The sequence below is a fragment of the Erithacus rubecula genome (assembly GCF_903797595.1).
Source record: "Erithacus rubecula genome assembly, chromosome: 2".
Lineage (NCBI taxonomy): Eukaryota > Metazoa > Chordata > Aves > Passeriformes > Muscicapidae > Erithacus > Erithacus rubecula.
The window spans coordinates 95,996,567-96,021,928 of NC_136685.1; the positions used below are offsets into that span (position 1 = coordinate 95,996,567).

The window sequence follows — 25,362 nt, forward strand, 5'->3', positions numbered from 1 at the left end:
AGTCAAACAAATTAGGTTATTATAGAGAAAGGATCCAATTTTATGTTAGGTAGTTGGTTTATGTCTGTTTGTTTGTTGCTGCTGCTTTCAAACAAAAAGGAATTTTAAATCCGCTTGCTGGCATTTCTGATACATCCATAATTGTTGTTTTTTGGGTTTGTTTTTTTTTTTTGTTAGATTATGAAATTAAAGAGGAAAAAAGGAGAACCTTCAGAAACGGTGTTAAAATCGTGTTTTCTTATTTTAATAGTAGCAGATCTTTTTTTTCCTTTTTTTTTTTTTTTTTTTTTTAATTTATTTTTGATGTACGGATTTAGTTAAAGATTGATCTTTAACTGCCTGGAAGTTATCCTGACAATGCTATTTCATTAATGCAATCAACACCAAGCAGAAAAGACCGTTTCATCTTGCCCAAATCACATTCTGTCATGTCCAGTCTCCTGTCAACAGATTACTCTTGTTCTTCCAGGTATCTTCAAGCACTGAAATCTGAACACCACCTGGCTTTCAACTTCTTTCCCCCCTCCAGCTGAAGTCTCTTGCTTCCAGCAATGACCTCCAGTCACCCTTGCCCCTGCCATTCCCTGAGTACAGCTGTCTTGTAAAGGTGGGAGAAATTATGAGTGCCACAGGTAAACAACAATCTAAGAAATGAACATCAGGTGGATTTTGTGGGGTTTTTTTGTGGTTTTTTTTTTTTTCCCCATTTTTGTGTAAATGCGAATGAAAATAAAAAGTCATTTCACGAATGCAACATGGCACACCTTGATGTGGTTGGCAGACTTCAAGAGAGGTGTTTTCATGTCAGCTACATGTATTTTTAAAGTGCTCTGACTCCCAGATAGATAGCTGTACCAGTTCCCAACTTTTTTTCATCAGCTACAGTGAGTAACACACAACAAAATGTTTTGTGTCTGCTATTTAAAGCTAATTTTAAATTTGTCCTTCCTGTCTGTAAAGTGTGTATATCTATATCCCTCCCAGGAGGCCTTCTGATGATTTGGTTGATTTCTATTGAACTACCCTCTTTCTATCTAATGCATTCCCTTTGAACTTCTGTGTAAATAAAATGTTATGTTATGATTTATTGCTGTGAAACTAATGAAATATTAATAGAAAAAAAATCCAAACTTAACATGTAAATTACTGCATTACATTTCATGTGTTTAACTAAAATGCATTAATGTTTTATATATGCAAGATAAGCTGTGTAACTTTAAAACATAATGAACTTATATCTGTCTGGTTATGATGTCTTGCAGTACTACACAATCAACTTAGCTAAAAATACTTTTTCATATGTCAAAATGCCCACCATTGAAAAATACTATCGTGCACCTCAAGAGTATTTCCTTTTCGGAGAAAGGGATAAATTCTGCAATAGAATCAGCCTGGATAATTACAATGGGTATTTTTAGATCTTTCACCACCCAGTGCTGTAGTAGCTGTTCTTCATATGAATGCCAGATAAACACTATATGACACTTCCTAAGATTCTCAAGACACTCGTCATTCTTGTAATTTCTAAGAACAAGGTTTCTTTAAGGCAAACCATGTTCTCCAAGAGTGAAGCTTTGACTGGAAGCCAAAGGCCAGTTTCAGTCACTAAATATTTAGCTAATTAATGAATGTATATTTCTAGGAAAATTGGCCATTCTGATCAACTTCATTGATGCATATCAGGAGCAAGAGATGGGGATAGGAGGGAGAAGACAAATTACAGTAGAGATATATTTTTGCTTTCTAGTCCACTTCTTTCATACAAACTACTGAAACTTAATTGCAACATAATAGAGCTGTACAGGTAAGAAAAAAATTAGCTGACTCTTATATACATTCATACACATCCCCCTTTGTATAACCACTACACTGTAAATTAAAAATTAAAAAAGAAAAAAAGGGGAAAAAAATCTGGGACAATTTATAATGGCTGCAAAGAAACTGAAGAATGTCTGTTGCTCCAGATGTCATAAAACTTTCTATACCTAGCAACACTTATAACATTGAGTTTACCAAAAATGGCTGAAGAGCAGATATAGTTTGCATTTTCTATACAACAGGCTATAAAACATCACTTATCACAGTCCAGAAAGCACATATAGATGTGTTTTTATATAAACATATGTAATAACATATTAAGCGTGCATGAAAATTTCCCAATGATTGCATCTATGCCCTCTTGTTTTTCTTTTTTTTTTCTTTTTTTTTTCTTTTTTTTGTTTTTTGTGGGTTTTTTTGGTGGAAATGTGCCTTATATTCCAGATTTTTGTTTTTGTTTTTGAAAATAAGGCCTCCGTACTATTTTCCTCACAACCAGAAAGGGGCTTTTTGAAAGTATTTCTACATAAGTCTTCAGAAAAGCCAGCACTTTGTTTCAAAATGCAAGTTTCCAATCACTGCTTCACTGCACCAGATGGCAAACTCTTTATGTTTGCTTGTTGAGTCACCATATATAATGACAGTCTTCTCTGACAATAAGACTAACTTACTTCTCAAGAAAGCGCTAGCACTTTGGCTAAATCCAGAATCATAGGTAGCTTCTTTTTCCTTTTTTTTTTTCCTGTTTTGTTTTTTTTTTTAATTTGATATTTTTTTCATATTGTGCCTCGATGTTGTAGTAATACTCCTTGCTTTATGAATGCGTGGTGTCATCATTGTCTTTCAGAAACGTTCCAGCAACATAAAGACAGGCAGAGTAAATGAAAACACTGTGGATGTTAGGGAATTTATCAGCTCCTGTTTCTGAAAAACAAGAGCATGAAATGCTTGTTTTTAAAAACAGTCTTTCCTTTCTGATTGCATTCCCTGTCTTTTCTGTTTGTTTGTTTGTTTTTGAATGTGCTTCATAAAAAGTAAAGTAAATAAGTTTGTATTATGTCTCAGATAAAATGAAGACTATTCCTATACAAGCGTTCTTTTAGATGTTGAGATCAGACATAGTACTCCTTATCCTTATTTTTCTTGTTTTTGTTGGAACTTTTAGCGCTGTTGGGCTGCTTCTCCTTGATGACAGCCCCGTTGGATTGTGCTGAGTTACTGATGTAGTTCCTGCTCTCGTCCACGTGGTAGGAGCCTTCGTCCCGATTCCTGTACTTGTACATGGCGTACAGGAGGATGAGGATGCACAGCGCCGCCGCCGCCACGATCCCCACCACCATGCCCGTCGTGCTGCTGGACTCGCGGATCACCTCGGACGAGCCGGGGTACTCCCTCCCTCCTCCTGCCCTGGTGGGGTTTGCTGTGGGTGGATAATGAAAGAAAGGAGAGGTTATTGTTGGGCTGGCACGCCCAGTCACTCGTGTCTGACGCACCCACTGGGCAGCCTAGCCATGCTGCCCCCCTCTACCGCTCCAAAACCAGTTAGGCTTGCAGCCCATCCCTTTTTCAGGCTTTTAAACAAGGAAAAGGACAGCAAGGAATGTCTCGTTCTAGCTTTCAAATGTATAATTGTCCCAGTGTGTTATTAAGTAACTAATGCCTAAATAATCTGAAATAACAGGCGTCCCAAAATTTAAATGTGGGAACAGGAGCATCTCAGAGGAAAGGATTTCCCTCTCTCCCTCTCTTTTTGTAAGGAATATGACACCATGCTCTTTATTGAGAAGGCAGTGATGCTAGTATGAATGGAGAGGAAAAAAAAGGAAATGGCTGATAGCATCCAATAAATTTACTACAAATAAGGTATCCTCAGCTCTCCTGTATACTTTCCTCACCAAACTTCTCAGTTTCTCCTTTCCTTCTAATATTTTCTTTTCTTTAAAAAAAAATTATTTGTATTTTCTCTTAGCACTTCTAGAGCTATCCAACCCTACCTCATTTTCTAATTCAGAGTCCTCCTTGAATATGGCTACACTTCAGAGCACTTTTTCACTCAATTTCTCCCATTCCCTCTTTTCATCATTGATACCATTATCTGATGTTCCTTCAAGGATTGCTTTATGTCCCAAGAAAACCTCTCAAATTGCAGAAGCAAGGACTCAGCCACCGAAAAATCCACCTCTGAGGCTAGACTCTGGTCTTTTCAGCTGTGATATGAATAGAACTGACCTATGTCTTCACACTGAAAAATATTCTTGAAAGGAACTATTGTGTTGTCTGGCATATTTTGTCCCCTTGCCATGAGGAATGAAACCCTAATTCCAGGAGGAATATCTAGTTTAAACGCTCAAAGCACACACAGTGCTTTTATATTTTTGATGATCTCCTTTCTTTGTTGAATTTTGCAGCAGGAGGGGAGGCAGATCTTTGTATAGAATCATTTAAATGGTGATAGCTGAGATAGATCTTCTCTAACCTAACAAGTATCATGTACAAAAATGAAATTATCTGGATTTATGCAGTAGTCCTCTGATTACACCAACATTTCCAAACTCCTGGGAGGTTGTGTATCCTCAGCACTGCCAGCCTTGGCTGAGCTCAGGAGAGCCAGGCTGGATTAGAGAAATTGCTTTTTAAATCATTATACATGGCTAAAAATTCAACCAGTAAAGTATAGATGCTAACAGAAAGTACTAAATGCTAGTTTTACAATATATTCATGTTGTTAACCTTATCAGGGTGTGCCTACAGGTAGCACTGTACTGAAGTGTGTTAGAAAAGTGTCTTGCTCCAAGTGCAGGAAAGCTGCACTGTTCAGCTGAAAGAACAGAGGCAAAACAGTAAGATTCAAAAAACCCCATATCAAACAGTATTTTAACTTTTTGTATCCTTCTGAAAGTTTTTACTTGTTATGAGTTGGTGCACTTGGTACTCTATATGGCTACACAAGACACCTTGAAGTTTTTTAAGAAGTTTTTGCCATTTCAGGGCAGATGTCACCCTACTAAGAAAGGTGCCCTGTTCCAAAGGAGGCAGTGACTGGTTTAGATCCTGTTTGTTCATTGCAGCTATTGTAGAAAATGGATATTCTTTTATACCTAGGGTGTCATTTACTTTTTTACAAGAGACAATGCATTGTGTGCAGAACAAAGACTGAGTATTTCCATAGTGAATGAAAACGAGACAGTCGTATCCCACTGTATGTGATTTCAGGAAATTAATTTCTGTCTGAGGAAATAATAGAAGCCACTGAATACACTGTCAATACCTGGTGGATTAACAGCTGCTCTTTCTCTTTAAGATACATACATTTGGGCCAAATGCTGTCAACTAACTTTACAATTAATGTCTACTAAATGACACTTAACAGCTTGCTCAGAGAAAAACATTCTAATATTGCAACCTAAAAGAAACATTTAAGGTATATTTTCCAATGTTACCTCAATTCATGCCACTCACCTGGTGGCTTCCTTTTATTTTAAGAATATTTTCACAATTATCTCATTTAACCTATCTCTCTGAGAAATATTCAACCACTACATTAATACTATTTAAACATTTCAAAGCATCTGTTGTTGCATTTGTTTGGATTTCTGGAAAAGAAGTAGTTCAGCAAAGAAAATGACTTGCTATTTTTGGTCCATTTGCATTAAAACATGCTTTTACCTAGCAGGGCCTCTCCAGACAAATGAAGGAGGAGGAAATAGAAAAGTTTTACAAAGTACATAGGTTTGTCTGTGAGCTCTTTAGATAGGAACAGCTAATGGGGTACACACCAAAGCAAGAGTCCTATTCTGAGGACAGGGAGAAAAGGGCCACTGGAAAAAACCCAGCTTTAATTTCTTCTGGAATCTTTATAAATAAATCAATCCACATCCATAACATTGCTGAAACAGCTGCCTTGTATTTGAGCAGTACTTTTGTTTGACTAAGACTGAGATTCAATTCCAAGGGGAATTTACCTGTATCTTTTTCCCCTGCAAGACAGGAACTATTGCAATGGATGGAAGATGATCTCAGTGGAGAGCAAACAAAGATTATAAATATACAGCAATTGTGCTCTTTGCTTCCCAATTCTTTGAGAAACACTGGATGCACTTTTCTTCCCAGCATCTTGTATCTGGACCAGGCAGAGCCATTGGCTCCTGGCACAGCAGCAGAGATCTTCAGGTAACCTTGTCTGCTACTCAGCTGCAGTCACTTGTAGTGTCTGTAGCATGAAAAAGATATCAGCTTCATCCTAGACATCTTACTGTAAATGAGAACTGCAATATCTTATTGGAGTATGTTAAGATTAAATTATGTAAAAATTACTCTGATTTTTAAGAGTAAACAATTGCCTCAAAAATATACCCAAAAAACCAAACCCTAAAACTATCTATTTATTAAAACAATAAATTGAGGTTGGCTTGATAGGAACAAGACAAAATCATAAAGCCACTAAAGAGGCTCAAACCTTGCCATAATAGTGAGAGGAAGTGATTGTCATCTTGTGGTGCAAGGATTCCTTCTTTAAACAACTTCTCTGATGCACAGCTCTTCCACTCAACAACACACAACCAGCATTTTTGTACTGCCTTGAAGACCAGCTTAGAAAAAACTGAGTTCTAAAAGCCTCTTCTACCACTTCTGAAAATCTTTGCATGAAATAATAGCAATTGAGCATAGTTTTACATTGTATAATAATGGATTAGAAAGTTATTATTCATGATTGTATTTCTAAGTGGTTTAAAATGTAGAGGTGAAAAAATCTAACTGTTTTCAGTGCCCAGTTTTCATTAATACTGTGGAAAGAAAATTGGAATTGCAGGTTCCCATGGTGTTTGTGAATTGAAATTAGCAGACTGAAAAACAAAACAAAACAAAAAAAAATTACAAAAGGACCCCAAACCTGTTTTCTTTACATTTATGCCTTCCCACAAACTGTGAATAGGAAATTATTCACAAGACAGAAATGTTTAACTACTGCATTTGCAATGAGGCATGAAGGCAATTATTTATGGGACACATATTAATTTTCACTCTGTGTGCTATCATTGCAGACCTGTTTGTGGTCGATTTTCTGCAGAATTGTTGGATTCTGGTGAACTGGTTTCTGAGCTCACTGCAATTTCAGCACCTCTTTACAACAAATACCTCTGAAAAACAAAACCCCAGCACCTCCTCTACAGAACTGGGGTAAATGCAGCCCAGCTTCAAAAAAATATATAAAAGTCTGTTGTAGATTTGTGTTGAAAGGAAAAATTAAAGGTATCTGTTCTATTCTTTGGTGCACAAACTCAGGATATAATACATTAAGTACCTCTAAAGTGACATCAACTAACTTAGCTTATTATAAAAACAGTCTAGCAGTAGAACAGCATCCACAACTAAAAAGATTGTTTTGCTAAGAAGCTAAATATTCTCTCTGCACTGAACAGAGTGCTTATTACCAAGTGTAATGATTTATCATATATTGACTTCAAATCATTTACAACTCCTTAGGACTGCAGGTTTTGCAAGTAACTTCTTTTTCCCCTGTGGCTGAGAGGTGGAAGGTTGTTTTCTCAACCTTTTAAAATGTCATCATAAATCTAAAGGGAGAGAGGTTAGTTGGCTGTACAGTGCCAATTGATGGACCATAGAAAATCAATGGGGTTTAGGAGTTACTACGTTTTGCAGAGCTGAGGGGAATATTTCAGTCTTATAAGGAGCCTTTGTGAAAATATTTTCCACAAAACTAAATATAATTTTAGTCAAAATGGAGAGTGTAAACCATCGTATCACTTAATGTTTTTAGCTGCCTTCATCCCTGTGGTCTTACCCTTTTTATTAATATATTTTAACATTTTAGTTACGTTGCTTCTCTTTTAGTATTCCTTCCTTCCAAACAGGATTCTTTCTCCTTTTACCAGTTCAGGTGTCCTATCTCTCACCACTTCTACATTTGTCATTAAGCTTTGTATCTCTTCTTCTTTATATTCTATGTGAAGTAATTTTCCTGATTTTGTGCATGTCCTGAGGAATCTTTGGTAATTTGTACTTTGTTTCAGAAGTTTTGACTGACTAGCAGACTCAGTAGTTGGTCTATATTTTAAATTGAAGTATTCCTAAGTGTGTGTGTGGGGTGGGGTGGGAAGCTTTTGCAAATAAGATAACATAAGGAAGACGAAACAGGAATATTACACTACTGACAGCATGTTTTCAAGCTAGCTCTAAGCTGCTGCAATTGTGGGCCACCAGTTCAGACAGCTGAACTGGGATCATTTGCTCAGTGAGCTGCCTGCCACTCTTGCTCCCTGAAGACTCAGGGTTAAAGCAAGAAAAGAGCAGGGACATTGGGAACACACATTTTTGGTGGCAGCAAGCTGTAAGATAGGCTGCACTGAACCAAAACTGTGACATTTGGGCTCCACTGACTTCAGGAAAAGTTTTGCTATGAGCTTTGCCAGATCAAGGTTTCATTGCTTGCTATTTTTACCACTGTCATCTCATTTAAAGAAAAAAAAAAAAAACCACCTTATCTAGGAAGCATTTTTCAGCAGAATACCAAAATGTAGCTGTAAAGCATGAGGAATCTGCAGGCTTGGCCTGCAGAGCGTGGAATGATTCTTGCTCATGAAATGAGCTGGAGGTGCAGACACCCACATTCATGTCACAACTGTGGGTGATTCCCTGATTTTCCTCCTTCACTAAGCAGCTACTAGATGAAGAGAAAAATGTCTATGCCACAAACATTATATATATATATATATGGCTTAAATGTTGAAGCCGAAAGCACACCGCATTCAATTTGTTCCAAATTCTGTCATCAAGTCAGACCATTACTGACAAAGTTGATAATGTGCCTGGGAGAAGGGGCCAGGCTTTCAAGACATCCAGAATATATTTGCACACACACTGGGAGTGCATCTGCTATAAATACTGAACTCCTCAGAATCTCAGATTCAACAGCTAAACTTGTTCTGCCTGAATCCTGTTACTGCCTAAAACATATAGGCTTCTCTGGGAGAAGGAAGAGAAAGACAAACAGAATTCAGGATAGATATAAGTTACATTTGATGCAATTAATGTTCTTTTTCTTCTGATAAAATTAATAAAATTAATAAGACTGCCTTGTTTTTCTTTTCTTCTCTCATCACAGTCTATAAAACAATTCTAGTGTCTCTGATGTTGGCACAAGGGAAAAAAAGTTTGAGATATCTATAAAGCTTTGTTTCATTTCAGAATATAATTCTTGTGTTCTCACTTCTTTCATCTTTCATTTGTCTCTTTTCTGAAACATTTTAAAGGGTACATTCACAACATATGATGTATTCTAGATCTGAAGCTTCTGTTTAAGCCAGTTCACATTTAAACCATTGAAGTCCTAGATCTACACCATAGCCCTTAACCTCAGGAGAAGTGCTGTTTTAAAAGCTATATAGACTGGCATGTCAACACAGCAGAACAAGGTTTCATTCAGTTCTTTATATAGTCAGAATGAGATAGCCTAAGGTTAGACTATTTTAGGGACATTCACCCTCATTATAGGTTACTTTTGCCTTGAATTTTTTCTGCTTCCATTTATGAGCAACATCCTTGGAGAATACCTAGTTCTCAAATTTGTCAGCATTCACCTGCCACTTTGCAGGCTGTCAAATTACACCACTCACACACTACAATACCCCCGTGCTTCTGCACAGGTTTAAATTAGCTCTGAGCAAGGAGTTGAAAATTAGCAGCAGCATCCTTAGTACTAGGTGGGCAAGAGCTAATGGGTGTTCACACTGTACTGACTGCTAGAAAACACCAGCAAGAAGCTTTCAATTTGCTCTTGTTTCCCTTGTCTGGCAAAGGAGTCACCCAGTTCACTGCCAGCAGTCTGGTGTGATGGTTGCTGGATTGAGAACCTGCTACAGGCAGACACCAACTACTCTAGAATTATATTAATTGAATTTATCAGGTATTGAAAATTTCCTATAGAATTTGAAAGACCTTGGTTTAACATCTCATTGCTCAAGTTTGGTCAGAGAAAGACTTGGCACAGAAACTGTGCTAATACAATGCTAATTCAGGCCAATATTTTGGCTATAAACCTTCTCCCACCTTTGCAAAATGTTGTCTTTCTTCTTCTACCTTTTACATGAAAACAAGGATGAAAAATAGTCCTGAGGAAAAGTGAGTTTCCTTCACAAAAAGAAGAAATTCAATGCATATGCATTACGAAGCTACAAGAAACAGTTTCAAAATAGTGTCCACAGTATGCAAGAAAATATATGCATGAGATGTAGCAAATAAAACCAAAATGAAGTGAAGCTCAATGAGGTTGCATCAATCAAGCCACCAGTAACACATAGTCTAATTTCAAAGAAACTAGAAGTCATTTATTTATTCAACAGTCTATGTGCATTCTTGATTCTAACTTTAAACTTGATTTAAGGGACAAATTTTTAGGATTATACACTTTAATTTAGGATTTTTAAGCAGATTGACATGAAAATTAAGGGGACTTGTTCCAGATTCAATCATCTCTCCTTACCTCATCCTTGTGTAAGTAAATCCTCTGCCTTTACAAAATTCCTTATTGAATTAGGAAAAAGAGTCTCAGTCAAGTCAGTAAATTACTTGTCTGTTTCTGAAAACCTCAGTTTTGGAATTACGATCTCACTTATTTTTTGCATTTTTCACCCAGAGTGTGAAGTTCACCTGTGGTTTTGAGAGTCCACATAATCTATATTTGGCTTTATATAATTGTTTTCAGTAAATATGATGTATTTTACAGGCTGCTTTTCAGTTCAGGTAATCTTTGGTTCCAGATTAAAAAAATCTACGCCTTTTTTGGAAATGGTGGAAACTTCTCATAATGGAGGTTGTCAAAGAACATACATCTTTATTTCTGTGGCTAACAACAAAGAATACCAAAGATTTAGAACTGCCTAGAACCTATTTTCATTTACTAATGATACATGCATGGCCACTGTAGCTTAATGGGTTTTATTACTGAAAATCTTGAATACCAGGCTTGAAAACCATGTCTGCTTTATTGAAGAGAGCATTGACAGAGATGTAATTTCATTTCTTTAATTTCTGACAAAGCCACTGCATTCACAGACAATTAATTTTTAAGGTCCATGCAATACTTTATCTGTAAGACAGGTTCTTTTTTGGGGAGTATCAAAAAGAATAGGTCAAGCAACTGCTCATATGCAAGCAACAGTTTTTCCTGTAAATTTTTCAGGAAGGTAAGCCTGTAATTAACTAAAATAAAATGACATGATATTCATGGACATCTCACTGAAATGTCTAGGGAATTTCTTAGCACTGAAAAATCTTAGGGATTCCTCTGAAGTCAGTGGATTTGTGAATGAGTGATGTGGAGGGCCTGGTTTGCTTCTTTACATACACATCCCAGTCCTGCAGCAACATCTTGTGCTTCAGCTTTGCCTGTAGATACCTTCAGAACTGTCTCACTAGCTGTCTTTTACATCTTTAAAAGAAAGAAAAAGAATAGAATCCTCTTTCTTTGGACACTCCTTCAGGTGCATTGAGTAATGTGCCCATTTTTCTTGAATTATTGTTCATAGAGAGTATATTTCTTGAAACTACTTGAAACGTTGCCACTTAGTTTTGTCTATTCTAACTCCAAACCACTGAACATGTAACAGCAGGACTAACAACTGTCACTTAGTAAATTTATTAAAAAAAAAAAAAAAAGCTTAGCAAGTATTTTATCTTCAATTGAAGGAAGATTAAGATGCACCTTAATCCCCACAGTTTTTTTATGCTTAGCCTTAGTAAGTGCAAACACTTGGAAAGTTTGTAAATAAAGCATAGTTTTCACCCTGTGGTAGCTTATATAGAGATGTCTATGTGTATTGAAGCTAAGCATTTTAAAAGTCTGATTCAAGACAACCCAGTGTCTTTCTGGTACTGGAAATGCATATAGAACTACAGGATAATTGGACTGAGGCACAAATATTCCCTTTATGTCTCAAGCCATAATGAACACAGTAGCCCTATGAACTAAATGTAATTTTATTTTTCTTTGTTTCAGCTTCTTGCACAATGAATTCCATGAAGAGCATTAAATAGGGCACTTGCAGTGATGTATAAATTATAGGAGTCACTTCACCTCCTACTGCAATGTTATCTTGCTGCCAGATGCACCAGGAATACAGTGCAGTAATTCGTGACAGGAAAAAAAAAAAAGCAAAACTTTTAGTAATGAGCATAAAACACTCACGATCTGTATTTCAGAGCTCTGCCTGTTAGAAAAACAGGTGTCAATGCTGGGAGCAAACCTAAACCATCACAAGGTGGCTGAGAACATAGGGTTCTGAGCCATCTCATCTGTCCAACATGGAGAGGCACAGAGAAGAGGACGTGCATTGCAGGAAGCAGTTTGCATGCAAAGCCCCAAAACTATTCTGCTCACAAAGCCTTCCCCAAAGAGTGGCTGCTCTCTAAGAGTCATCTTCTGCAGTGACTTGTTCACTCTCTAGGCTCAACTGGTGCTTTGGAGATTTCTGGTTGACACCAGCTGTTTTCTGCAATACAATTAGCTTGGACAAAATGTAGGAAAAATTAAAAACATGCTCAAAGATCAGTCCAGAAGTATCTATCCTATTAAACATTCTTACTTAATAATATAGGAAAATAAATTATTTCATTTATCCCTCTGAATTAAGAATTAGGGCTAAGAAAACTTACCAGTGCTACCAGCTGTAATGCATGACTGAACTCTGTCCTGATTATTCTTATTCTTTTTATCCACAGAGTGGTAAAGGACAAGATCTGCCACCAATCAAACACTGCTCTGAGAAGTGGAAGCCAAAAATGCTGGACAAATCAAGATATGATAAAGTATTTTCTTTGTTTGCAACATGTGGAGTTCCACAGGTTGCAAGACACTTGTTTGAACCTGAAGAAAAACCCATCTTTCACTTTGAAGGTTACCCTCTGCTAAAATTTCCAAGACCAGTGAATATTCTGGCATTAAGGCCACCAAAACCTCTACTTATCCCATTTCTGCTGGGGCTGTCAGGAGAAGTTTTCAACCTAATTGCGAGCTTAAACCTCTGTCGAGTCATAAATTCAAGAAAGATTTCTGCAAAATGTAAAATCCATTTGCAGAGAAGGAACTGTGTGTTTGTCTAAAACAGTAAGACTTTTTTCCTGGTTGAGAGTTCCCTGCCATTAAACACAGTGATTTCACTTCATTTCACCCAGCTCAGACCTCTCTGCCTTTTGGAACATTTCAATAGCTACAGAAGTGGTTAGATAATAGCTAACAAATAAAATACCAGCCTAGAGTAACTGGAACAAATAAGCTTTGTAGCACAAATGCTCACTGAAACTCAGCAGAAATCAGAGCTCTCTACAGAGCTCAGCAACAGCTGGAACAGCAGTCCTGATGTGCAAAATGGCAATTTGTCCAGCTGCAGTTTTACAGCTCTTCATGTAAAATCAGTAAATTGTCCGAGGTTCTTTTTTTTGGATAGGTTACCACTAAATTTTTTTTGTAACTTGTCTTCAAAATTAAAAGGTCTTTTTATTTCCTTCATTACATTAAATTGAGGACATATAAACTACTTTTTTAATCATTATTATTATCATCATCCTCAATCTTCATGTTGTTATTGGTATTTAGGGGAAGGTGGAGAGACTGAAAGCAATACTTGTTGCCTTACTACACAAAACATAACACAAAAAAAATATGTTGACTAAGTTTTGCATGCTAATAAATTTGTTATGACTTCATGCAATTATGGCACATTTAGCAGTCTGTATACCACAATGAAATCTGCAATTATAATTTTTGTGACTTTATGTTCCAGACAAGATGATGGGATTGCTGCTCAGCACCTCCTAATCGGGTTTACATTTTTATGTCCTATATGAAATCTGTGGCAAATTGCATCTTTCCATTTATTATTTAGCAGACAGGTGCACAGAAAGCAAAGCTGGTGGTGGCAGTGGGACTTGATAGCTACTACAAACTGCAACATATTTGTACTAGGAAAAAAAGCCCTATTTTATGCATAAATCTCACTAATTAGTAAAATCTGAATAAGCAGTATTTTTTATGAGATATAGGCAGGCCATATTCAAACCAGTTTTGAATAGACTCTCATTTGGAGCTGAGAACTTTGGTTAGAAATAGGCATATTATGGGCAATTATCATGGAAATACTGAGTTATGTCTCTGTTAATCACAGAAATATTGACTTAATATTAATGGCTCTGTTAATAAAACTGCAGGGGCTTTGGCCATCTTTTGATTGAATTCTTGGTGGAAAATGTTGACCACACAGCTCTGAGCACATCATCTCTTGCCATGAGCTGCATTCCTTTGCTGAAGGATCCCACACTACAGCCTCTGAAGTAAAAACATAAAACTGCCCTAACCATCATATATTCAGCCTTCTAGAATTGTTAGGATACATAAGTCTCACCACCATTAGTGAGGATGTTGAGGAGTAGCTGTGGAGAAACCAATCTGATTTGCAAAAAGGGTTAAGCAGAAAGCGCTGGACTGAACCATGGGGACAATTTAAATAGAGGGACATATTCTTCTGTATCTCCTATTCCAACTGAAAAGAGAAACAGTCACTCACTGCCAACAATATTGTGCTTCTCTCCTTAAATTCCAGCCTACTGTAGGAGTAGCTCAAATCCACATGAAGACTGCAGTATTAGAGACTGAGCAATGCCTACCTGACTATTCATGGAGAAAGGTTATTCATAACACTGAGTGACTAAGACTAAAACACCTTAACAGAGATACTGATATGCCAGAAGTTACAACTTCAGTAACCCCTTTGGTTTGGGTAGTTTCAAGTATGATAAAAGGACAAGGCCGATGAAGGCAAATTAACAGCTTTTAAAAGTTGAGAGTGGGAGGACGAGTGACATTTTGATGAGAAGAATGACAGATAAAATGATCCAGACAATTTGGATTATGCAGAACATAATTCCTGTGCCAATCCACACTTTAAAAAAATAGAAAAGCAGTAGCAGTTGGGATCTGACAAATGAGACAGTAAAACCATTCTCAAATAAACAAAAATGAGAAATGTAGCTGTGTGATGAATACTAAGCTAAAACAGGAAAGCTGAACACCAGCATGTAAAGCTAATGGCAAATTTTTGCTGAAAGATTAACATCCTCATCCTTCTCCTGAACCATAGTTTGGACAGAAACAATAAGCTGTCAGAAACTTTCATTTCACCTCTCCCATTCTTGCACGCAACAGCTAAATGACTCTGAATGGCTCAGAGCTACCAAACTGCAGCCCCAGAGCTCAAACTACCTCAGAGAAGAATTATTCTGAAATTTCATTGGCTTTCAGTGAGCTGTAAGCCTGAGAAAATACAAATGCAGCTTTAATACCAAAGCTGCATTCCCAGATGATTTGGAAACTTATTTAGTGCTATGTAACTAATATATTCCTTTAAAATCACCTTATAAAATAAAATAACATTCCCCTAAATGTCAATTTACTGAACAGCGCTGCCTGAATTAAGTAAAGCAAGGAAACAACTGGCATAAATGAGCTCAGAGCCATATGAGCTACTGCACTAACTCATACTGGACAGGACACTAGACTGGATAAACACAAGAATTTGTAAAAGAGAATGAAGGAGCAGGAAAAAAAAATCCTAAATATCTTGATCATAATGTTTGAGATTTCTGTGAGTGAAATATCTCCCTGAGAGGCACAAAACTGTTTGAGTGTACCTGTTGCTACTCAGTTTTAAGAACAATCATTCAATTTCTTGAAATTTTGAATATTACTCTGAAATCCTTTAACTGGAAAGTGAAAGAAAATAATTCTGAAGTATTGTCATCAAATCTGTAAATTGCTTCCTGGAAGAGCACAAGTGCCATGCTGTCAGACATTGAGACAAGTCATAAATGTCTCTGCCTTTCCTTCAGTTTAAATAAATAATTCTTGCATGTGGGTATCAAGCTCTGTGTCTTAAAATAGGAACCATGCATTTGCATATGAAGGAAATTTTCATTTGTCTTAGGGCTATATAGACATTTCTCCTGCCCCAGATTTTGGCATCATTCTAAGATGGCTCTTAGTTGCTATTTGCTATTAATACATAAATTTCAAATTAAACTTGTTTCTACTCGAGATAAGTATGTTACTGCTCAACAAATAGACCCTAATTTTTTTACTATTAAGTGAAGAAGCAAGTACCAAAGATTACCAAATTACCTCAGACAACTAGCAGTGGGCATGCTACCAAACAGCACAGAATTCAAGGGAATTCTGGGGAAAATTCTAAGGAAAATTGAGATTTATCTATATGGTACCATGAGCTGTTCACTCAGGAAACATAAAATTGAAACCAAACCAACGAGGAAGAAGAATAATTAATTGGACTATTTAGGATTATTTTAAAGGATATAGAGTAATACACTTTTTCAGACTGATAGGAAGTTTTGCAGCCCTTTCACAGCAGTGATAAACATTGGGATTTTTAGAGATGGTATATAGTATTTACCTGAACACAACTGAGTATTGAACCTTTGGAACAGATTGCCCAGAGAAGTTGTGGGTGTTCTATCCCTGGAAGTGTTCAAGGCCAGCCTGGATGGGGTTTTGAGCAACTAGGTCTAGTGGAAGGTGCCCCTGATCATGGCAGGGATTTGGATCTAGATACAGGCCTCTTCCAACCCAAATCTTTCCATTATTTCACAGGGAAGAATTAGTACCCAATCTCCACTATTCAGTGGAGTAGAAAAGCCATAGCCAAAACACTACCAAGATTTTGTTTCACAGAAAATGCTAGTGTCGAAATATCTTGTTTCTTGTTAAGTAAAACATACACTGAATAGGAATCGCTTGGAAAAAAAAACAAAAACAATTTGAAATTTGAAATTGTTGTATTCTATGTCTTCAAGTTTTATCTATTTACACAAAATTTCATACCACTAATAGTAACTAAAAATTGATTCAATTCTACCTTCCAGTGCATGAAGGCAGCCTATAAGAAAAACACAAAGGTACATTTTATAAGAGCTGTAGTGACAGGATAAGGGGAAAATTGATTCAAACTACAAGACACTAGGTTTAGATTGGATATTAGGAAAAAATTCTTCCCTGTGAGGGTGGTGAAGCACTGGTAGCCCAGAGGAGCTGTGAAGGCCCCATCCCTGGAATTGTTCAAGGCCAGGTTGAATGAAGTTTTGAGCAACCTGGCCTGGTGAAAAGTGCCTCTGACCACATCAGGGAGATTGGAACTAGATGATCTTTAAGGTATTTTCCAACCTAGGCCATTCTATGCTTCCATAACATAACAAACATTTTTCATATAATACTTTTATCTTATTAAGGGCGATTTTTAAGGCACAAACAGTAGCAACACCTTCCTGCTAAATGAAGGTGTACCTTCTTCATCACAGCATAGTCACAGGGGCCCTAGAATGCCCTTCCTAGTCCATCCTTGGGTCCTCAGCCAAGCCATAACTTTGCTCAGATCATGACTTATGCTCCCATCTGATGTCTTGGAGCAAATTCTTCCTCTCTGCTAACACCATCACATGAAGAAAGGCCCAATTCAACCTCACCCTGTGGTACACAAAGGGACTGTCCTGCTAGCTGGGATTCTGGGGGGACTGGAGCATGCAAATATGAAAGAAAAGAAAGTAATAAAAAAAGTTGACTAACCTAACCCACCTGAGCTCGGCTCACAGGGATCGATGTCCTCGTCATCGCTAGGACATTCAGCCGAGGCCACCAGGATGTCATCTGTAGTCTGCAAAGAAAATAAGAGTCAAATAGATGTACTTGAATTGACTGAACATGTTATAAGATTCTCACCAGCATGTCTTCTTTTTTCTTTTTTTTTTTTTAATTTATACGAGGCCCAGAGCATGCAGACTTAAAGTGTAAGAATGCAGTGACACTTTCCAGCTCTGTATTAATGGGACTTGGCTATTCAATTTGCACTTGTCAGGATTTAGAACTGTGTTAGATATCCAGTGTGGGCGTTTACACATTTTAATTTTTTTTTTTGTAATAAGGACAGAAAGTAGAAGGACAGAGTATGTATATTGAGGCTGCTGGTCTTCCCTCTTTATCTCCAATATCTCTACCATGATATTACTGAGAACACTGAGGGCATTAAAAAACAAGTCAAAATAATGAACTGCCTGCAGTGCAGCTGTTAAAAACTATTGTAAATGTAGTGATGTTTTCTCCATTAACTTCACTTGCTTTCTCAGATGGAGCCAAAAAAATAAAAATTACAAAAAGAAAACATGTCTCACTGAGCTGAAAACTAGTTAACGAAAGCCAAAGAAAGAAAACAATAATAAATGTGTATAAGCTAGAAATTTTTATGGCATTTTCTTAAATAAGTGAAAACATCTTATTTTCTTAAATAAGTGAAGTATTGTGTGAGTGCTTTGTTTAGGTCCCAGGGCCAAAACGTATTTGGACAATTTTTTGTATAAAGAAATCATATAAATCAAGACAAAGGCGACAAACCAGGGGGTGTATGGTATAACACACCATAAAAGTTAAAAAAAGAACTGGGAAATTCCTATCTACTGCTTCTTACAGTGCAAGAGCAAGGAGATATTTAATGAAACACTGAGGCAATCAATCAGTCAACACAAAAAAATGAATATCTTTTCAAGCTACCTCTGAGAACAGTCATTTAGAAATATAATAAGAATGTCTACAGTAATTCAAGGAAATAATAGCACAGAAATATAAGCTGTCATGCACCTGGTAATTTCTCAAGAAATTACTAAAGAGGTTAGAAAGACGCCTTTCCTATGGGCAAGGCACTTCATAATTGTCCATTTCAAACTTCTGTTCACCTCACTGCAGGAAATACACAGAGAGAATAAAATACTACATCATATTCAAACAAGAGTCTAAGGACATAGCAGGCAAAAAGCCATTCTTGGATTCCCATATGATAAATATGCCAACAACCATTTCAGTGAATGTTGAAACTTTCTTCATCTCTCCATGGGACATAAAACACGTGAAAGTTTTTCTTCATCAGTTTAAATCTGAAGATGTAAAAAGTTTATATCTGTGCAGCAGGGCCAAAGGCTCACCAGTGTTGTTTATCATTATTATTCTAACCAGAGCTTTAAAGCGAAGCATATTACAGTAATAGGCTTTACTTTGTCATGCTTCAAGAATATTAATGAATATAAGCTTTCAGCACTTCTCTGAAGGAGGAAAGTGATACAGGAATACATTCATTAATATGTGAGGCATAACAAAGAAAAGCCCATAATAATAATAATAATATATTTCAGAGGCAAAAGACTGAGGTATAACAGAACGAAATAACTTGCTGAAGGTAATCAAAAAAGCTATAGACAACAGCTATGTTTGGATGACATAATCACAAAAATTATCTTTCCTTATAGCTGGGAAAATTTGTAGCCAGAGGAAACAACTGTAAACTGAAATACCACCAAAATTATTTGGCAGATTTGCAAAATTTAAAATACACCCAAGCAAAGCTTTCCAGTTGTCCCTTCTTTCTACCATGTAGAAAACCAAAGTTGGAACAAAAACCAGCTGCAAACATCTTGAATTTTCAATGTCCATTTCTTTTCCCCAGATTACCATTTAAGCTTGAAAACCAGTATATTAGTCTGTTTGAGAAAAATAATCTTTTTTTCTAATATAAATATAAAGAAAAAATAACCAATTAACCAACAAAGCCTTCCCATAAGAAAATATCTCTGTACTATAAACTCCGCAACAATTAAGTATAAAACCATAATAATACATACATAAAGTATTCATTCATCTCCCAAAGAGTTTCAATTTGGTCAGTGAGGCCACAGTGTCAAATTTTTCCTTTTGTCCACAACACTACACAAGACAATACTTTTGTGACCTGTACCCAGAATTCTGAATGTTTAACAATGGATGACTGAGGAACTCTATGCAAATACCATTAAACAGAGGATCACATGCATACCCAATAGTCACAACAAGAAATGGTCTCAGACCTACTGGTCTAATTGGAATTTTCATTAGGGATGCTTTGGCACCACTAATGCACAGATGAGCCACCCTTGTAACTTGAGTGACCCAAGAAGAAATTATCAGACAGATTTATGGGATTATTGCAGTCTCTCTGATTACTCTTGGTATAGGGCAGCATGGCAGGACTTTAGGTAGCTCTGCTTTGTACAATTTGCTGTACATTCAAAATTCAGAATCACCAGAAAAATAATACACTTTAAGTATCTCAATGTCTGAGACATACTTTACTCAGCTACTTATAAGAGAGTGCCAAAACTGTCTTTATAAAGTGACACTAATTCCAATCTATAGAACAAGTATTTATACTTCTACAAGAAGAAAGAGTTGTTCTTGAATGATAAAAATACATGCATATTATAGGCACAGAAATGGATAATACCTTAAATAAATGCAAACATAGAATGTCGAGAAAGACCTCATTAATGTCTCAACATATCAAAGGAACTAATGTGTATTTCAAAGTCAATACTTGGTATAAAACTAACTTTCTTGCGAGCAATAAATCAAGTATCAGCAGTTGAATAAGAAGCAAAGTGATAAGATGATGTGAAAAGTGTTTTTCTTCAGAAAAATATGTGAGGAAGAACTCGAGTTTAAGTATCAATTAAAAGATATGTCACAACCCTATTCTGCCCTTTCCTCAAACCCAAATACCTCTCTTTGCTGCTACTCACACATATTTTTATCAGAAAAAAAAAAAAAAAAAAAAAAAAGGAAAAGGAGTTGTGAAAGGCAGGTGAGATGGCAGTGACCAAACTACAAATGAAAGCCATTGGTCTGCCTGATAGAATTCAAAATGGGATTCAGAATACAGAGAATATAAAGAATACATAAATTAAATACTGTGGACTGGTTACTTTCTGAAGTTTTTTCTCCAGAAGAGCTCTGACTGATGGCAATTTACCTGAAGACAGAGCAGAATTTAGACCTGAGGGTGTCAGACAGCCATGGGGTGTAGATCAATAATGCAAGATAGAGTAATGTGTTTTACTTACTTGACATTATCTTTTCCTCATGCTTTTTAATTTGGATGGGAAGATTTAAAACAAATCAGTTCTCCTAAGTGAATTGCCATTGTTGCTAGCACTATGGCTAATTTACAGGACACTGCTTCAAGCATTCTCATTAATCAAGGATTTAAAAGTCAGTGGAAAATCCCTTATTTACAGCGAGTGCCTAATAGGATAACATCCAACTGGTATCATCATCATGCACAATTGGATTAGAAGGTCTCTTGGGTGAGTTGTTCAAATTCATTTAAGAGGTGATACTCCAGTAGTAAGAAATAAATAAAAAAAAAATTAAAATAGCAGGTGTAAAGCGTAAAAGGTCAGACAGAATTATTTTTTTAATTGCTTTTTCTTTTCTTTGTGTATTTTCAGAGATTTTTCAGATTCAATCTGCGACTATGACTACAATTTTAAATGCAGTCCATTGCAAAATGTGGGCTCTCAAAAAGTTGGACATCTGTAAACACAACAAAAAAGCTTACAATCAACATGGCATTAAATATGAAGACAAAAAAATCCCACATTTAGTAAAACTAGAAGTCATTGCAGAAGGTTGGTTCTGACAACTACTCAGGGGTGTGGCCCCTGCAGGAATAGGTCTTGCTTACATCAGCTATGTCTGCTTGCAAAAATAAAGAAATAGGGATTTGTCTCTCAGCCAAGAGACAGTTTAAAATATCACCAATCTGCCAGCTTGCCTGAGGAAGGAAATGGTGACTATTTCAAGAATGCTCCTGGCTAGAAGAAAAAATGATGCTGTAGTCATGGCTTAAATACAGTGACAGTCTGTAGCTATGGATAAATATCAAGCTGCCTCAAAGGTTACTATCACTGGTTCAAAGCTAGTACCCAAAAATATGGCTGTGCCCTTCCAATAGTGCTCTTTGAATGCTGTGTCATTAAAAGAAATAATTGCAAATGAATAAACAATACAGAAATTTTTTTATTATTATTCATTCTTTTTCATGACTGAGATGAAATACACACCGACTTACTCTGTTTTTATGTATGAAATCTACTATACCTGAGGGTATGAGAGAAATATGACCTAAAAATTAAATCACCAATCTGAGCTGTGCATTCATTAACAGTATAATGGATCCTGCATATTTTCTGCTCTAGTACTGCACCAGCTCTCCTTTAAATCATAGCACCCTACAGCTACTCTGAATATAGTTTATTCCTTTCTTGTTCAATAATATACTTTATCCAATGAGAGCTGCAAGCAAATCCAAATTACACAATAGCTAAAAACTAGCAGTCCTAAATTATTATATGAATTATAACCAGCATAGCTCCTTATGACTACTCTTTAAATTATTTTAGATGAGAACTTCAACTGTGTAATTCAGAATTACTCATATTTATTTGCACAGCTCTAGTGCTGAATGATACCACAGACCAGTGCTGTTGTGCCTGGTGCTAAAGGCAGCTGGAAGGCAAAGGTTCTGCTGTGAGGAGCTTTGAGTTTGATTTTGGACAAGAAATGAGTGGGAGAGGGAGCAGAGGATGAGAAGGGTCAGGTGAGGATGCTGGTGAGAGGCACTGGCGGTTACACAGGCTCTGATCCAGCACGTTTCCCAAAATTCTGCTCCCATAGAGCAGGAAGGAAGGTCAGAGAGAAAACAGGCACAGGAAAGCCAGGCAGGAGCCTGTGACTGGCCAAGGAGATGCTGGGAACAGATGGTGCCTGGCGAGCACTGCCGAGGCTGCAAAGCCTCTCCAAGGAAACTCCACGTGTTTGGAATTGTCTGCTGAGCACAGAGATGAAGACAGGCAGGGAGGCACAGAGAGAGGCAGGCAGCACCCATGGCCAGGATGGAGGGCATGGGCAAGGCATGGGGAGATGGAGCAAGATTGTATCAGGAGGGGAAGCAACAAAGGAAGTGAAAAATTATTGGTAAGGTCATGGAAGCAAAGGAGACAAAGCAGCAAAAGGGGAGGACCAGGGTACAGGGGAGTTGATATCAAGAGACACAATTATGTGAAGATTAATGGGTAAGAATCCCATGACTGTTAGCAAATGACTGTCAGAAAACATACTTTCAGATGTAGGACAAGGAAATTAAACCTCTAATTCTCCTTTCCCCCTTTTCTGTAATGCTTAATTATCATGTCTGCTTGCTTTATTTTTCCTCCTGAAAACAAAGCTTATTCAAATTGAGATTTAGTTCAGAGGCAATCAGCTACAAATGATTTTTAAACATAAAGGTCTGTTTCAATTTAGCAGAAGCCTGTATAGCTGCAGCCACGGTATAAACAAAAATTTTGGAAATCCAAAAGATAAACAGTACTGCCTTCTTCATTAGCTGTGGAAAACTTTCCTTGGAAAATATGGGTTCCTTCATCTACATAAAGGAGCTTAGAGCAGTCCTTTTTACTTTTGTACTGGACACAATAATTTCTGAGACAGAGAGGGACTTCCTCAAAAACTAATCCCTTACATATACCCCTTTTCCCCCCTGGTTCCCCTTTAAATGGAGGAATAAAGTAACCTAAATCAATGAGAGTGCTGGCAGAAACCAACAGGGTATGAAAAATCACAAAAGTCTTCACGTGGAAAAACTCAGATTCAATTTTTCAGAATGGAATTAACCGCACAATTTTCTAGCCAGGACTGCATAATCTGAATTTAATTCTCAGTATATGGAACAGACCTTCATGACAGGTTATTGAGACAGTTGTGGCAAGAAACGTGAATATGTCACACTGATCAGGTGTACTCCTCATCCAGTGTTAGTAACCTCCCCCTGCACGAGGCAGTTTGCTGGAAAAAAGGCAAGAGTGATGTAACTAATACCAGCTCTAGATGATCTGCTGTTTAGACAACTGCCTCAAATGTTGTATTTAACCTGCTATAGGTCAAACAAGTACATGTGCATCAATTACTGCTCATCCACCCACATCCAAAAAGTATTTTCTAAGCACTGTGCTACTGAAAAGCATTTTTTCTGGGCATGGGTATTAAAAGGCTAATATTTCAAGCACATGCACAATATTTATTAAATCTTGTGCTAACTGCTGACATTTTACAATCCTGTAATGTGAAAATACAGTAATTGAAAATTTAAACATTTTCTCAAAATGGGCTCTGATCTAATTAGTGCTACCATGTTATTTCTTGAATTGTCCATGTTTGATGCTGGGAGAAAGCAAAAGACTTGATTAATAAGTTCCTCTCACAGGGAAAAAGAAAAGATACAGCAACCAAATACAACAAGGCCTTTCAGTCACTGAAATGAGTGCTGTAGAAATTTAACTCAAGAGGTGTAGGTGAAAAGCTCAAGCCAAACCCTCCAGGGCACTTTCAGCCTCTGTTCTCAAATCTCAGCAGTGATGGGAACACACCTGCTCCATGCTACAAAACAATCACCTCAATTCTAGCCTCCACCATGGTATTCATTCCATGCAGAAAAAAATCTATTATTTCTCCAGCCACCCTCCTCCACCCAAACATCTAAATTCTCATGGGCAAATTTGCCAAAAATAGCTGGAATACATTCAAGAAATGGATTTATAGTAAAATAATGTCAACAAAACTGTGTGCCTTTAAGCTCTGAATTTGAAGTTAATTGCTTTGGTCAAAGTCTTAGGGCCACTCATCTCATCTGTAAAGAAGCAGTGGAAGAGTTGAGAAAATCCACATGCTGGCAAAGCTAAAGCATTTTAACTGAACAGATAGTCTGCATTCTGCACTAATCTTTAAAAATTAAAGTATTACTAATTAAAAAATAAGAAAATAATCCAAACATTTCCTATCAGGTCATATTACCTCCTGCAACATATGGACTATGTTAGCTTCACAGAAGTAGACCAAAAGCAATTTCTATATTAATTTTTTTTTTAAATATCACATTCCTTTTCCCCTTTTAAAACTTTTAGGATTTACTGCCTGGAAAGTTGGCCCACTATTTTATTCCATGTTTCTGTCCCAGCTGGGTTACAAATAAAAATGCACACATCTCCATTAATACATTTTTCACAGGCCACTCTTCCATATTTAGAGGGTTTACAAGGAGATATACAACAGAACACTCAGTATGTGACAGCAGGAGCTACTTTGGACCTCTCTTCTTGAAACAAGCTAATCCTGCACTAGCTGTGGCTGTTGCAGAGCAAGCAGCAACCACACAGTGACAGAGTACCAAGACTGGGAGGAGTGATATTTCTGAGGTAATTTGATATTTGCATCAAGGAACAACCAACTGATGTTTACCATGACTGTTGGACTAATGCTTCAAAACAGTGCTGGCTGCAATCAAGAGTGAATTGTCCATCTTCTACTCCCTTCACATTAAGGCCAGCTCATGTCATAATCCCCTTAGCACGAGGAGTCATGCCAGAATCATTAATATCTTTGCATTGGTTACAGTAAATTTGTTTTGCGGTGTCAGATGAATGGACTAGGGTTTGATTTCTTTTCCAAAAAAACAGTATGGCATTGTCTTGCTTTTACTGTACTATAAGTACAGTAAAAAAACATAAATTCTTCTATCCATCGCACTGGAAATATTGGGGATGGCTGGCTGGGAA

General features: G+C 36.9%; 1 protein-coding gene across 17 annotated transcripts in view; it reads right to left on the bottom strand.

Moving 5' to 3' along the window:
* Positions 1-259: 259 nt before the first annotated feature.
* NRXN1 (neurexin 1) overlaps positions 260-25,362 on the bottom strand; it is a 659,042-nt gene continuing 633,939 nt past the window's right edge. For 11 of the 17 annotated variants that reach the window (XM_079298607.1, XM_079298598.1, XM_079298605.1 and 8 more), the window contains 2 exons: positions 17,462-17,549; positions 260-3,238 (listed from right to left, as the gene is read on the bottom strand). In XM_079298607.1, the coding sequence (XP_079154733.1) occupies positions 2,931-3,238; positions 17,462-17,549 (396 nt within the window). In that variant the 3' untranslated portion in view covers positions 260-2,930. The remainder of the gene's footprint in view (positions 3,239-17,461; positions 17,550-25,362) is intronic. The other 6 variants (XM_079298612.1, XM_079298599.1, XM_079298597.1 and 3 more) reach the window with 1 other exon arrangement.